Here is a 16,779-nt window from a genome sequence, read left to right as displayed (position 1 = left end):
ATGTATTAGGTATGCTCACCGCCTTGAGTTATTTATAAAAAAAAGGCGGGATAGAAAACCAACCAACCAACAAATAAATAAATAAATGTAAAGCTTACACATTCTACATAAGCCAACTTCAATCATTTTTCTACTCCACTTGCCCTGTTTTTTGTTAAGTTAGTTCTAAATTGTTGAGATACAAGACATCTTTGTCTTATGCTTGGGCAAACTGTAAGGATATATTTCCTAGCATTTTTTTTAATAAACCTAGTTTCCACAGATGACCTGTACTGGCTAGGTGGAACAAAAAAGTATCCGGAAATCCAGGATTCTGACAGCATTATAGTGGCACTGATAGCATATCAGGCAGCAGTCAGAAGGAATTGATAGGTCTTCCCAGTCTCTGGGATGAATGCTTTGTCCCTGATGCCTTCTGATTGGAGCAAGAGTGGCCAGCAAGACTATAAATAGAGATGCTGTTTCCCATGAGGCATCAGAAGTCACAGTTTTGGTTTGGGTGATAATGGCTGCTGTTTTGATTTGTTTTACATGAGAGAGAGAGAGAGAGAGGTTATTTAAATACAAGCTTAAGTGGCAAAAACATGTGATTTCACAGCTAATAGTAGTCTGTAAATGACAGAGATTGCTGATTTTAAATGCTGCTTCAACTGCAGTTAGCTATGATGGGAAGGACCAGAGAAACTGCAACTGATTTAATGAACCATATCATTAAATGTTGCTTTGTTTCATATTTCATTGTGGCAGAAGAGCCAAATGAATACATTGCGCAACATGTTCTGCATTATATAAACCATCAGTTATCCAGAGTACCTCTTTCTAAACCTGAAATATGGTAACTCTGCCAAACTGCACCATGCTTTTTCTTCTTTGCCTCTGAATGGCTTTACAGTTTGGCTATTTTTTAAAATTAACTAAATTGGCATTAGATTTTTCTTCTGTGCTTGTGTTGATTTAAATGAGGACAATGTTCAAAAATTCTCTCAAGTTAATTCTTAATTATCTTCTTATGTGCTAATTAAATATAGACACAATATGTTAGTTAAATACACGTTGAAGACAATTCTTTTTTCATAAAGCTTTATTAATTTTCAAGATATAATTAAAACCCAAAATACAGAATATAGAACAGATAGAATGCAAGTCTAAAAAAGAAACAAAGGAAACTGAAACAGTGCAATAGACAGAAAAACATAAAAGACAGGTGACTTCTGACCTTCTCCAACACAGATATAAAAGCACATAAAAGTTAATCTCTTGCTATTAATTAAACATTTAGCAACATAATTTCTCTAAAATCAAACCATTTAATCATCAAAACCCAAAATCAGAACTTCATTTTTTTCCATTACAAATAGTCCAAAAATGGCTTCCAAATAGAAACAAATCCAGTTACAGTATTTTCTCTGATCAATGCTGTCAGTTTAGCCATTTGCGCCGGTTTCATTAACTTAATCATCCAGTCCTCCGTTGAGGGAATTTGTGCATCCTTCCATCTTTGAGTGTAAAAAAGTTTTGCTGCTGTTATCATATATAAGAACAGAGTTCCATGTTGCTTCCGAAGCTGTTGGTCCATCAAATCCAAGAGAAACAGCTCTGGTTTCAGTTGTAACTCCTCTTTGAGAATCTTTTGAATAATAATACATAATTAATTCCAGAATTTCTTAGCTTTTCCACAAGTCCACCATAAATGATAGAAAGTTGCTTCACCCTGTAAACATTTCCAACAAACATTTGATACCCCATTATACATTTTGGACAACTTACCAGGAGTTAAATACCAATGGTACATCATTTTATAAACATTCTCTTTCAAATTATAATTCAGGGTAAACTTCATACCTTTGTTCCACATATTCTCCCATTGTTCAAGCATAATATTATATCCAAAATTCTTAGCCCATTTAATCATACAATCTTTAACATACTCATTTTCTAAATTCAATTGCAACAACATTTTATACATTTTCTTGACAAGATGCTCATCGTTTATACAAAGTTCCATTTCAAATTGTCTTTTTTCATGAACAAAATTATATACTTTCTTATCCAAATTAAACTGTTCTAACAGTTGTGCGTAATTAAACCAGTGACAAATATGACCTTCCAATTCTAGTTGTTCCCTTATTTTAAGTTTAGGTATCCCTTCTTCAAAATTCAGCAAATCTTCATATCTCAACCAGCTTGGTTTACCTGACATCTCTCTTCTAAAAAAAGCTTCTTGAGGCGACAACCAATAGGTGCATTAGGAAACAATATTAGTTTATGTTTATGCCAAATGTTCAGTATGGCCCGCCTAACAAAATGATTTTTAAAATCTTTATTAACTTTAACTTTATCATACCACAAGTAGGGGTGCTACCCAAATCGGAAACAACTACCCAAAACAACTATTTACAACAGTAAAGTCTGTGAATGATTAAGCAAGCAATTTCAATCAAGACCACCCAGGCAATGGCAGATGAACAGGCAATGCTGTGGTGTCAGACTGAGGAAGAACTGCAAGGCAGAATTCAGCTAACTCTCTAATTGAAGCTGTCAGACTTGGTGATGCTAGAGTGCGAGGCAAGGAGGAAACGGAAGGCAAGGTTCCGTGGACTGGCACGCAGGAAGGATCAGACTGGAGTGTGGAGGCTAGGCAAGACTGGGCGGGAACCTTCAGATGAGGCTTGGCTCTGGAGGCTAGGCTGGACTGGGCTGGAGAGTCAAGGCAAAGGAATCTCTGGAAACAAGGCTGTGCTGTGCTGGAAAGTCTGGACAAGGCTGAGAACAGGAAGTGAGACGACTGGACTGGAGATTCTAGACAAGGCTGAGAGCTGGAAGCAAGACTGGACTGGACTGGAGATCCTAGGCAAGGCTGAGAGCTGGAAGCAAGACTGGACTGGACTAGAGATCCTAGGCAAGGCTGATTGCTAGAAGCAAGACTAGACTGGGCTGGAGATCTTAGGCAAGCCTGAGAGCTAAAGGCAAGGCTGGATGGACACCTGGATTGCGCTGGAATGTGGCGACGAGGTCTGGAGCTAGATGCGAGGCTGTGCTCGGCAGGGATGGCAAGGAGAGGCTTGATTGGAGCAGCTTGTACAGAAGGTGGTTCCGTGGAGGTAGAAGATGCTGGCTCTGGTTCCACTCTGGCTACAGGCAAGGCTTCTGATGCAGGTAAGAACTCTTCTGCAAATGCTGTGAGCTCGAAGGATTGGTTGTCTCTGGCAGCTTGCTCTTTGCGTGTCTGCCTTTTAAGATGATCCTTTATGCGCCTTTTCTCTCCAGCGGCCAATCAAGCTGCTTTCTGATTTGCACGCTTCTCTGCTCTCCTGTCTTGAGCACTGGAGAGTTCAAATCCCCCTCCAGAGTTTGTCCAATCTGTGTTTGCAAATTCTCCCACTCTGCTGAGTCACTTCCTGGTTCAGGCTCTCCAACTCTCTCCTGATGAGTTTCATTTTCCCCTTCTGACTCTGGATAAGTTTTGTTTTTGGAACCAGAAGCGGGCTGAAACCTCACACTATCCCCTCCCCCAGGATCCCCCTTCCCCCAGGAGTTTGGTCCAGGTTTTTGAGGGTATCGGAGATGGAATTGTCGAACTTTTCTAGGAGCATGAACATCTGAGGCCACCTCCCAAGAATTTCCTCAGGCCCATAACTCAATGAAGTACTGGAGCCTCCCATGTCTTCTACTGTATGGGAATCAAGAATTCTGGAAACTTCATATTCCGGTTCACCACTGATATAGATAGGAGGTGGAGCAGGTCTGAATACTCTCAGTGGGCTTGGAGGTGCAGTAGGAACCAGCAAGAACTGATGGAATACCAGATGGATCTTCATGTGCTTGGGCAGGGTGAGGCGGAAAGCCACTGGATTAATGATTGCCTCTATAGGAAAAGGCCTCACAAACTTATGGCCCAGTTTCTTGGAAGGGCGTGCTGAAGGCAGATGTCAAGTTGATAACCAAATGTAATCTCCCACTGCCAATTTGTTGCCCTCCTGATGGTGATCAGTGAAGTGTTTATAGTTGTCTTTGGCAAGATCCAGCTGATCCTGAAGTACCTGATGACAAACTTGGAGTTCTTCCAAAAAAATGGTCAGAGGCAGGGACTGAAGAATGCAGTGGTTCCAAGGGAAACAGATGTGGATAGAAACCATACATAGCTATAAAAGGCATTGTCTTGGTGGATGACTGCACTGAATTATTGTAAGCAAAGGCCAATAGCTCGAACCAGTTGTCCTGTTGATAATTCACATAGCACCTTATGTATTGCTCTAAGATAGCATTAACATGTTCTGTCTCCTCATCTGATTAGGGGTGGTGAGATGACGAGAGATTTCCTTGAATTTCTAGGTTTTGAAGATGTGCCTTCCAAAATTTCGCGATAAATTGTGTACTGAAATTACCCACTTGGCAAGCCCATGAAGGTGAAAGAGGTGTTGAATAAACAATTGCGCAGTCTCTTGGGTGGTAGGGAGTCCTGAGCAGTTGATAAAATGTGCCATCTTGGTCATGGTGTCTACTACTACTAGAATGGTCATGGCTCCATTGGACTTTGGAAGATCAGTGATAAAATCCATAGATACTGACTCTTGTGTTTTCTCTGGCGTAGGAAGTGGCATAAGAAGACCTTCAGGTTTGCCCGTCTGATGCTTTGCCCAACGACACTCAGGACAGGAAAGAACATATTGCTTGACGTCGTTCAACATGCGAGGCTACCAAAATTCTTGAGACAATAGTTTAAGAGACTTGAAAAACCCAAAATGGCCTGCACCTGGATTATCATGGCACCAATGAAGTATCTTTTCTCGGAGTTTTCCGGGGGTACATAGTAGCAACCCCAGAAACATAGTCCATGAGTCCAACTCTATAATGCTGCTTGCTCAACCGGAAGTTGTTTTAACTCACTCTTCTGTTTCTGCATGAACGGGTCATTTCTTTGCTGTTCCTGGAGCTGTGCAGTAAGCCTTCACCGAATTTGGTTGCTGCGAATTTCTCTGCTGGAATCACTGGACGAGGAGGTAGTGGAGGAGTACCCCTTTCGTATTCTGGTTTTCTAGACAGAGCATCTGCTCTTTGATTATGCCTGCGAGGAATGTAAGGGACTGGAAAATTAAATCACGAAAAGAATATCGACCAATGAATCTGTCATTGATTCAAGTTGTGCACTGTCTTTAGATGTTCTAGGTTCCAATGGTCTGTTCTCACTTCTACTACATGCCAGGCTCCTTCTAAATGTTGCCAGACTTCGAATGCTACCTTGATCACCAGTAGTTCTTTCTCTCATATGGTATAGGCACCCTTCGCTTGTGACAGTTTTCAGGAGTAATATGCACATGGACACAGTGTTCTGGTCTTAGGATCCTTCTGTAATAGGATGGCTCCAATTGCCACCTCAGAAGCATCAGTTTACATGAAGAAGGGTTGGCTAGCATTTGGATGTCTAAGAATTGGCTCAGTCATGAATGCTGCCTTGAGCCGTTGGAATGCTTGTTCCTCAACTTCACCTCAATGAAATCGGGATCTCTTCCTGAGCAGGTCCGAAAGTGGAGAGGTGAGCTTCACAAACTGTGGAATAAAGGCTCCGTAATAGTTAGCAAAACCTAACAGTCTGTGGACGTCTTTAGCCCTCCAATGAGATTGCCAGGATTGAAGGGCCTCTACTTTCCCTGGCTCCATTGCCAGTCTGGCATGAGATATTCTGTGCCGAAGGAAATCTATGGTGCTCTGAGCAAATTGACATTTTTCTAATTTTGCCTACAAATGATTCGCTTGAAGATGTTGCAACACCGTGCGTACATGCTGATAATGTTCAGATAAGGATGAAGAGAATATCAAGATGTCGTCTAAATAGATTATTAAATTTCGATCTAGTAGGTCCTTAAATACATCATTCATGAAGTGCATGAACACTCCCGATAGTCCGAAGGGCATTACTGTATATTCATAATGCCCATACTGAGTGTGAAATGCGGTTTTCCATTCAGCTCCTTTCTTTATTTGGATCAGATTGTATGCCCCTTGCAGGTTCAGCTTGGTAAAGATTTGAGCTCCCTGAATCCTCTCCAAGAGTTCAGATATTGGGGGTAAGGGGTAGTGATTCTTGATGGTTATTTTGTTTAAACGACGATAATCACAGCAAAGGTGCAGCTCACCAGATTTTTTTTTTTTTTGGGAAAAAGAGCACAGGGGCAGCTAGAGGAGATGTTGAGAGTCGAATGAACCCCTTTTTCTAATTTGTGTCCAGAAATTCACGCAAAGCTGCTCTCTGAAAGCAAGTAAATTCACGCAAAGCTGGTTCTGAAAGCAAGTAAATTCTTCCAGTAGGAAGCTTCCACCAAATCGATGGCACAGTCGTATACTTGATGAGGTGGCAGTTGATCCTTCTCATCAAAAACATTGTGAAATCTTGCAGTTGAGGAAGAATAAAAGAATTCAGAGGATGAACTTGACTGGATGCTAGTGTAGTGGCAAGTTGAGAAGAACATCATTGACTTTGGAAGGTTACTGCAGTTCTGGTCCATTCAATGTGAGGTTCATGAATTTTCAGCCACTCCATTCCCAATACTATGGGAAATTGAGCTGTAGCAGCCAAGAGAAATTCAATTTTTTCTGAATGTTCCCCTATTCACATGGTCAGGCTAGAAGCTGCACTGGAGACAGGACCAGAGCTCAGCAGATGGCCATCTATAGTTTCCACTAACAATGGAGGTTGAATGGACTTCTGGGGAATCCCCCATCGTTTGGTGGTTCAATGTCCATGAAATTCTCTGCTCTCCTGTCTCGAGCACTGATTGGAGAGTTCAAATCCCTCTCCAGAGTTTGTCTAATCCACGTTTGCAAATTCTCCCACTCTGCTGAGTCACTTCCTGGTTCAGCTTCTCCAACTCTCTCCTGATGAGTTTCGTTTTCCCCTTCTGACTCCAGATAAGTTTTGTTTTCGGAGTCAGAAGCTGGCTGAAACCTCACAATCATGTCCTTCTAATTCCAATAATTTTGTATCCTTCAAGGTCACCCAATCCTTAATTCATAGCAAACAGCAGGCAACAAAATACAATTTCAAATCAGGCAAACCTAAACCTCATTCCTTGGCATCTTGTAACAATTTATAATTGATTCTTGGTTTCTTCCCTTGCCAAATGAACTTAGAGATTAATTTCTGCCATTGTTGAAATGGTAGGTCTGTTGTCGAAATTGGTATTGTCTGGAACAAAAACAACATTCTAGAAAAACCATTCATCTTAATCACAGATATCTGACCCATCATTGACAGTTGTAATTTTTTCCACATTAACAAGTCTTTCTTAACATCACTCTACAATTTAACATAGTTATTCTGAAACAACATACAATTTGTGTTTGATAATGTCCCCCAAAGTATCTGACATTTTTTTTCAATTATAAAACCAGTCTTACCCATCAGCATTTCTTGATTGTGTGTAGTCATATTCTTGATCAAAATCTTTGTTTTTTGTTTGTTTATTTTAGGTCCAGCTAATGACCCAAAATCCTTTAATTTTTTCATCAAATGTTCAACAACATTCAAAGGGTCTTGTAATATTAAAGCTAAATCATCAGCAAAGGCCCTCAGTTTGAAGACCTCCTTCTTTATCTTCAAACCCTTTATTTGATCATCTTGTCTAATGTCTCTATTCAGGACTTCCAAAACTAGGATAAAGAGTAAAGGTGACAAAGGACACCCTTGCCTTGTTCCTTTCTGTATATGACAAGGCTCAGTTAAATCATCATTTACAATAATACACGCTTTTTGAGGCACATAAATTGATTTAATTCCTTGAATAAAATTATCTCCAAAGTCCGTATTTTCCAAAACCTTGAACATAAAAGTCCAGTTCAAATTGTCAAAGGCCTTCTCTGCATCTAAAAAGATGAGAGCTGCTTGCTGTCCGTTGTGGTGTTGTAGATATTCTATAATGTCCAAAACTATTCTCACATGGTCTCTTAATTGCCTTTTGGGTAGAAACCCACATTGATCTTGGTGAATAAAGTCCTGTAAAATTTTCTTCATTCTTTTAGCCAATATTGAAGCAAATATTTTATAATCATTGTTCAACAATGAAATTGGTCTATAATTCTTAGTTGGAGTAATATCTTGGCCTTCTTTTGGTAAAAGTGCAATATTGGCTTCTTTCCAAGAGTCAGGCATTGCAGAGCCCTGCAGAATAGAATACATCAATCTTTGAAAGGGCTGAAGAAGCTGATCCTCAAAGCACCTACGGTGTAATACAATACTGGCAAACCATCTGGACCTGGTGTTTTCCCCAGTTTGGTTCTTTTTGTTGTTTCCACTATTTCAAAAGTAGTTATAGGATTGTTCATTAATACTTTCTGTGATTGTGAGAGTTTTGGTAATTTTAGTTTCTCCAAATACTCATCTATCTTTCCCAGAGAAACTTCTTGCCTTTTATACAAATAGGAGAGAAAGTTGTGAAATGATTTCTTAATTCCTTCATTATCCATTAATTCAGTATTTCCTTCTTGAATTTTTAATATTTTCTTTTGTCTTTCCTTCCTTAATTTATAGGCCAACCATCTTCCAGATTTATTGGCAAAATGTCTCTGTTTATAACATAATTCAGTTCTGTCTCAATTTCCCTTACAGTCAACATAGATAATTGTTGGTGTAATAATTTAAGTTGGTGTAAAATACCAGTATCCACTGGGTTTTTCTCTAACTCAATTTCTTTTACTTTAATTTGATCCAAGATAGTTTGCATTTTTTGTTGACACTTTTTTTTTGTATTACAGTTATGGTAGATAAAGTGACCTCTCATAACTGCCTTACTGGTCTCCCAAACAGTTTTTAGGTCAGTACCTTTGTCCAAATTGATGTCAAAAAAATATTTTAAACTCCTCTTGCAATCAACCAAAATGTTTTCTCTTTGTAAAATAGCTTCATTCAATCTCCATCGAAAAGCCATGGAAGAGCTCTTTATTTTCAAACTTACTGGATTGTGATTGGAGAAAGCCTTTGGTAAAATATCAGCCTTACAAATTTTATTAGCTACATTATTTGAAATCCATATTGTGTCAATTCTTGAAAAGAATTAATGTCCTTCTGAGTAAAAAGTATATTCCCTTGGCAACCCATTTTTGTGTCACCAGGAATCTACTAATGCCAAATTGTCGTATCATGTCAAAAGAAGACGGTGGGAGTCTTCCTTGTTTAAGATTAATTTCCTTTTCAGATGTCCTGTCCAATCGTGGGGAGCTTACACCATTCCAATCTCTGAGTAGACACCAGCTTTGATATGAAAAAGATGACAATTCATTCAGAAGATACCTAAAAAATTTACTTTTATCCTCATTTGGTATATATATCCCCACAACAATAGATTTAAGTCCATTAAACTCAACTTCCACTGCTACATATTTGCCATGTTCATCAGAAAGCAATAAAAGTGGTTTCAGTTGTGGTTTAACATATATTACAAGTCCATTTATCTTCAAACCTGCTGAAATAAATTTCTCTCCCAAATTTTTATTCATCAAATATTTAATATCTTTTTTCCTTATATGAGTGTCCTGTAAGCATATCACATTGTGGTTAATTTCTTCAAATAATGAAAAAAACTTTTTTCTTTTGTGCGGGGCATTTGCCCCATTCATATTCCAAGTAAGGTAAGTGCAAGCCATGATTAGGCAGACATCTGATCAAAGTCCTTAAATGTAGCACCCATGTCTACACCTTGTAGAACAGATTCTAAGGGTCTAGTTCCAGGTGCAGGTTTCTCATCTACACCCCGATCCAGACTAGATCCATAACTAGCAAGAAAGTCCTTGGCCTTATGGATGGGAGTCAATCTGAATCTTTGCTGTTGGAACATAAAACTTATACCTTACAATATTTCCTATTGAAAAACAATTTTATTCTTTTTCAAAATCTGTGTTAAAAAAGCATAGTCTTTTCTCTTCCTCAAAATCCTTACAGGAATCTCTTTCAAAACAATTATATCCACATTGTAAAGTTCTAACAGAGCCACTTTATCAAGCTTTTTTTCTCTCTCTTGCTCATTATTATCTATCTTAGTTTCTAACACCCCCAGTTGATCTGTTACTTGTTTTGCCTCTCCAGCTGTTTTTTCCATTTGATGTTCAATCTTTTTCTCAAATCCAGAATATTTACTTTCTATTGTTTTCTCAAAGTTTCCATATTTAATTTCCATCTTTTTCTCAAAGTCAGAGTATCTAATTTCCATTTTCTTCTCAAAGGCATCAAAAGATTGTTTAAAGGTATTAGAAATTTCATCAATCATATTTCTCATCATCTCCCCATCATCAGAACCACAAGTGGTCTCCTAGAAGCCATGATGAGTTCCCTCTAATCATGGTTAAAATTAGCCAATACAACCAAATCTTAAAGTCAGTGGAAAAATACTAGAAACTGATTGTTCAAAAGTGAAAGTCTTGCCACTAGAGATGTTTATGGGAAGTATCCGATTAACTCATTAAGAAAAGAACAACAACCCTTAATTTCTCATGGTAACCATGAAAGTTCAATTCCAACAGGATAGATTTGTTAAATCCCAAAATGAAACAATAAAAATACCACCAATTAAATAAAAAAAAGTATTTTGCTTCTATAAAATAAATCCACAGTTCAGCTTTCAGTTCTTTCTCCCAAAATGTAAAATACAAAGCCAAGTTCCAATGCTCAACAGTTATATTTCAAAAATAATGTAAAAGTTACCAAGAGAAATCTCATCTCTGTGTTGGAAAAAGCCTCTTTTAAACAAAGAAAAGGCAAATAAATTGGTGCATTAAAAAGGGAGTGGTCAGTTTTAGAGTCCATTTAAATAACTGCAGCATGGCTTGGGAAAAGATGACAATCCTACCTCCCAGCTGATCACTTACCACTTGATCTACAAACTCCATTTACGATCTTATTTTCTTTTATTTTTTAATTAATATTTGGTTATGTTATTTTGTTCCATAACTATAGTTTAACCATTTTGATAAGGTTTATTATGGACAAAGATGGTGCTTTAACTTGGTTGCATTTCCATTCTGTTTTTTTTTATCCCACCTTTCTTATTTTTATAAATAACTCAAGGTGGCAAGCATACCTAATACTCCTTCCTCCTCCTATTTTCCCCACAACATCAACCCTATGAGTAGCTATTAGACATAAAACCACAAAAACCACACACATACACACACACACAAAACAAACTTTAACTCAAAGTTGAGGTAGATTGCTATGAAATTACTAGAATTTTTTTTTTTCTGGCTAGGTAAATGGATGCACTGGAATACCTGTGTTGAAGAATATGTGTATCCTACCAATAGCACTCCAGAATATGGCTCTATTTTGGTGCCAAATGTTGACAATGTGAGAACTGATTTCCTTATCCATACAATTGCAAAACAAGGCAAGGTAATATTCTCCTGTTCTATACTGGGATGTTAGCAATGCCTTAATGTGAGGCAGTGATTTCATTTTAAAACAATTCTGGAATTACTATCAGATTGCTAATTGTCATTATGAACTGGGTAATGATGAAATGTCTATAGCCACAAATAAATATTTGAAGCTCACTAGGGTTGTTCCCACTCAATGCAACTTTTCAGAACTATTCTGTTTGCCCTTTTGAAGCTCACTCTAATCCATCATTTAACGTTCAGGATGCTGCATTCTCTGTTTTTTGCCTTTAATTTTTTAAAAATTTGCACAGACTATCCTGATGGTCTTGCTTCACTCCAGGATCAGAGTGGTTCTTCCAGTAAGAATCTGTAAACTTTTTATCCTTCATTCACCTTTTTCACATGAAGAAATTAAAAACGTGTTGGTTCATCAAAGTCACAAAACTATTTTTGTGTTACAATATAAATACTGTTGGTAGAACTAACTTCATTTTGGTTATGGATAAACCAGTCATGCTGCAAAGAGTGACCTATTTCTTCAGTGTTTGAAACAATTTTGAGATCTGAGCCTTTACCACTACCTTTGACTCTCATATCCCTAAACTCATTTGAATTCTCTTCTGATATTCAGGCTGTTCTGCTAATTGGTGAACAAGGGACTGCTAAGACTGTCATCATCAAAGGATACATGTCAAAATATAATCCTGAAAATCACATGGCTAAGAGCCTTAACTTTTCATCAGCAACAACTCCTTTCATGTTTCAGGTAAAACTTAGCATATTCTTTCTTTCCCACAAAAATAGAGATAACTTTGTAACTCATTGAAAATATACCAGAATGAAATTAATCAAAAATATTTGATTAATAAAAATCCAAATGTTCATGGTTTGCTATTTACAGTGGTTCTTTTGACTTTGGTGATGGATTAGTCATTCTTTGTTTTCATTTTCTCAGATAACTGGGATAATTTTATTCTCACACTTAACAGAATAAAATCTCAACCAGTTCTCCTTAAAACATATGCACAATAAGTAATGAAGTGCATTATATAAAAGCCATTTGAGTTAGACTGAAGTATTTCAGAAACCATACCGTGGCCAAATCCATAATATTTCCAAATATTATATTATTCCTACTTTTGTCTCCAAAAATGCACATGCAATACAATTGATGTATGTCTACTCTGCAGTGAATTCAGTTGAGTTGAAGTAGGTATCTCCCGAGTAGTTTTAGAATTGCAGCCTTAGAGCACAATTCTATATTTTAATTCCACTAATTCTGCCTTAGATATGTTATCTGAACATTCAGGCAGTGAGAGAATAGGTAAAAGGTGACATAATCATGCCTGGAATGGAATAGCACAGACCTTTGCAAGATGTCCCTCATATTGACTTAAATGGGGCAATTTATTTTCTAAGTAAATGTCCTGACACCACTGACCACTCTGTCAAAATCACCAGAAGAGCACAGTATATAGTATAGGTTAGCATCCCTTGACATTGTTTCTGTGCCACTTGAGAATAATTTATCACTATAACCTTTTCTGGCAGAAGAGATTTTGTGTTGTGTGTTCCTTTCATCTCTCAGAGAAAGCAGGCAATAGCAGAGTTTCTTTCTCCTCATTCCCTTCATCTTTGGAGTATGGGATTATTCTGCTCAACCCTTTGTAGCAGAGCTGACTTTTAATATCTGAATTGGCAAGGAATATTTTTATTGTTTATTGGAGTCCCAATATTGAAGGAATTTCTGACTAGGGATTTTTAATTGTATGTTACATTTCTTCCTAAAGTTGCCTTTAAGTTCCTTTGTTCTAAAAAAACAGTATGCAGGACACATGACTATTCGTTTAGTGATTATGAAAGATGCTTACAGTAAATTATTTTGTAAAGGCATGTGTTTCCTACAGCGCACAATAGAAAGCTATGTGGACAAGCGCATGGGCACAACATATGGCCCTCCTGCAGGAAAGAAAATGACTGTCTTCATAGATGATGTGAATATGCCTGTAATCAATGAATGGGGAGACCAGGTAAGCTACTTGCATTAGTTCTTTGCATTAGTAAATGAAACATTTTGGCTTGAAGAAATAATTAAGATCAAGATTACTGTTTTACTCAGATTTGTTAATATTTGGGAAAAGGTTAAATAATACATGAGTTCCTTATATGTCAGCAGAGAATAATTTCTGATCTTATTCTGAATGACAGACATCTCAGATGAACTTTGACAGTTTACTAAGGCTTAAGAGGAATCACAAAGTTCCTCACTGGGACTGGTGTTTCTACCTTTGAGACAATAGAATACTAGTTACGGGTATTTATAGACATGGTTATTTAGTGGGAACTTCGACACCTACCCCTTCACTCGCAAACCCTCAGAATAATTTCAGAATGGCTCAAGGTTGACCACACTTCCTATGCCTGCAACTTTTTATAACTAACCTGTACTGTCTCTAGCTGACCAATAATGGAGAGCATAAATAGACATCCAGCCAGTGCCCTGCTGTAATCCTAACCTTCCTTCATCTTGAAGTTTTGTGTGGCAATTTGAAAAGAAAAACACTTGTTGTAAGGGTAAGCATCAGAGTTGCCTCTCTGCTCAGTCTTAGAAGATTGGTGTGATACTGTTGTGCACTATAGGAACTTACCAGCTACAGAGATGGGGAGAGCCAAAGAATACTTGGTGAGGCAGGAGTTCTGCCAATGAGAAACTGCATCCCTCAAACCCTCAGTTTTATAGCAGGATTTTTGGTTTTGTTGCCTAATGGGGACAATGGTAGGTATTCATGAAGATGTAGAGCCAATCCAGGAGTGGTACAAGTGTTGTGCAGGCTGTGTTAGACATAACTCCTTTTTAAAACCAAGTGGATAAATATTGTACTGTCAAAATACATTCTATAAGAATCAGTGAAAACCAAATAGAGAAAAGTGATTCATAGCTAACAAGTTTGAAAATGCTGGGTGAGCCTACCTTCAATCTCAAATGAAAGAAATTTTTAATCATAAGCTTAAGAATTTAAAGAGTCTGAAATAAACAGCAAAAACCTAAATAAGATTTTGATCTTAGAAAGTTAAAAACGGACTAAGGATCCAGATAAAATTGGAATATTAAAATTTTTTAAAATTTTATTTTAAAATTGGAATTAACTATAAACGGCTTCTCATGGGAAATAGAACCTGTTTTGGTTTTTACAAGACAAAACAAAGATAAGCAATTTCATGATTTAAAAAACTGGACACTAGAGGGGACTAAAGTTTTAGTTAGAGGAAAGATTCACAAGCCTGTAAAATGTTGCAAAACATTCTAACAATTAAAATACTGAAGGAGGCTTTTGAAGAATGGAATCAGAAAATAGTAGCCACAATATCAACAATGTCAGTAATGATGTCTGCTTCTATGGATAGACTATGTCCAAAAGATGCTATTGAAGAAATGACAGATGTACTGTAGAACAAATTTTATCTGACAAGATAGAGGTGTTATGAAAAGTGGATTTACAATTGACAGGCCAAGAGAACGACTTAGAAAACGATGTTTCACTGGATTATGAAAGAAACTGACTGAGGCTTTAACATTTAAAAGGGAAATACTGTACAAATAATAAACCAAGAGAGTGACCTGGATAATTTTTTCCTACTGGATTTATAAAAGAGGCTTATTAAAGTCTTAAAGAACTCTGTGCAATGGGACAAAGAAAAAATGAAGAGAAATTAGATACTACGAAAATATTTGAATGAAGTAAAGTTTAAGAAGTAAAAGGAAGGAATTTAAAGTAGATTTATTTGATCAAAGTTAAAACAAGATACGTAGTTACATCTGGCAACCCTTTACTGACTTTCTGCTGACACCAGGACTGAACAGATGATGTTCTATGGATTTGTTTACAGCATAGATAAGAGATGGGATATGGGATATGGGATGAAGAGATAAAAGTTTGTAACCTTAGAGAGGCTGAAGAGTCACTAAATTGGTTTATACTTGTGATGAAGGTTGGAAGTCATTTCTTTATATATTTCTTTTCTCTTTATTGTATTCTTACTTTTCTCTTTCTTCTTTCTCTTTTTTCTTGCACTTTTTACTCCTTTCTATTCTGTTTTCTTTCTTTAAGTTTAGTTTTTACTATTTTAATAAATAGATTTTACTATTATAATAAACATCTTATATTTATATATACATATATATATATATATATATATATATAAAATAAAAGTGGGAAGTGGTCCTGAGAGAAAAAAAATTAAGAAACACTGGTCTAGGGTCAGGCAGTAGCAATGAGAATTAGTATTATTGCCAGAAAGTCAGCCCGAGAATCAAAACTCCAACAAAAGTATATTGGAAGAGTTCCAAGGGGAAATTGGTTGTAGTTGTCATATTTGCTCTGGGGACCTAGCATTCACACATGATACATGTCTCAGAGGTAGGCTGTTGTTGTGAGGTTTGAGTCTGACCTTGACTCTGAAAATGAAACTTATCTTGAGCCAGAAAGGGAAAACGAAACTTATTGGGAAAGAGCTGGGGAGATAGTAATGACTCAGTAGAGTGGGAGAATTCGGAGATGCTGATTGGGCAGAATCTGGAGGGAGGTTTGAATCCTCCAATTAGTGCTTGAGAGAGGAGAGTGGAGAAGCGTGCAAAGCAAAAGGCAGCCCAATTGGCTACAGAAAAGAAACAGCACAAAAAAGATTGCATAAAAAGGCACCAGCGCCAGGAGCAAACTGCGGGAGACAACCGTTCTACTGCTCTTACAGCTTCAACAGGAGAATCCTCACCAGGAAATGGAGCCTTGCCTGTAGCCAACATGGAATCAGTGCCAGCTCCCTCTACCAATGTGGACCTACCTCCTTCGTACCGAGATCCAGAGAGTCCAGCCTTGCATCCAGTTCCGCATCTTGTCTTGCCGCTCCAGTCGAGTCCAGCCTTGCTTCCAGTACTGAGCCTCGTTTTGTCATTCCAGCCAAGTTCAGTCTTGTTTCCAGTTCCAAGCCTCGCCTTGCCGCTCCAGCTACATCTAGCCTTGCCTCCAGTTCCGAGTCTTGTCTTGCTGATCCAGCCATACCCAGCCTTACCTCTAGTTCCAAGCCTTGTCTTGTCGCTATAGCCAAGTCCAGCCTTGCTTCCAGTTCCAAGCCTTGTCTTGCAGATCCAGACAAGTCCAGCCTTGTCTCAAGATCTGAGCCTTGTCTTGTTGCTCCAGCAGAGTCTTGCCTAGCCTCCATGGTCAAGCCTAGCCTTGCCTCCGTGCTGCATCCTGCAATCAAACCTCAAGCTGCCTCCTTGTCATGCACTCTAGCCACACCCGGTCTTGCTGATTCATTGAGACAGTTAGCTGAGTTCTGTCTTGCAGTGTTGCCACAATCTCCTGCTACTTTTGATCTGGCAGCCTTGCCCTGTGTTCCTCCATTGCCTGGGTGGAA

The 16,779-nt window shown here is 38.0% G+C and overlaps 1 protein-coding gene across 1 annotated transcript in view; it reads left to right on the top strand.

Moving 5' to 3' along the window:
* DNAH5 (dynein axonemal heavy chain 5) overlaps positions 1–16,779 on the top strand; it is a 188,125-nt gene that overhangs the window by 105,514 nt on the left and 65,832 nt on the right. Inside the window, exons 46-48 of the mRNA XM_063299935.1 lie at positions 11,235–11,377; positions 11,996–12,130; positions 13,272–13,394. Of these exons, the coding sequence (XP_063156005.1) occupies positions 11,235–11,377; positions 11,996–12,130; positions 13,272–13,394 (401 nt within the window). The remainder of the gene's footprint in view (positions 1–11,234; positions 11,378–11,995; positions 12,131–13,271; positions 13,395–16,779) is intronic.

The sequence above is a fragment of the Candoia aspera genome, chromosome 3 (genome assembly GCF_035149785.1).
Source record: "Candoia aspera isolate rCanAsp1 chromosome 3, rCanAsp1.hap2, whole genome shotgun sequence".
Classification (NCBI taxonomy): domain Eukaryota; kingdom Metazoa; phylum Chordata; class Lepidosauria; order Squamata; family Boidae; genus Candoia; species Candoia aspera.
Note: the sequence above shows the minus strand (reverse complement) of the source record. Positions and strands in the feature narration are given on the sequence as shown.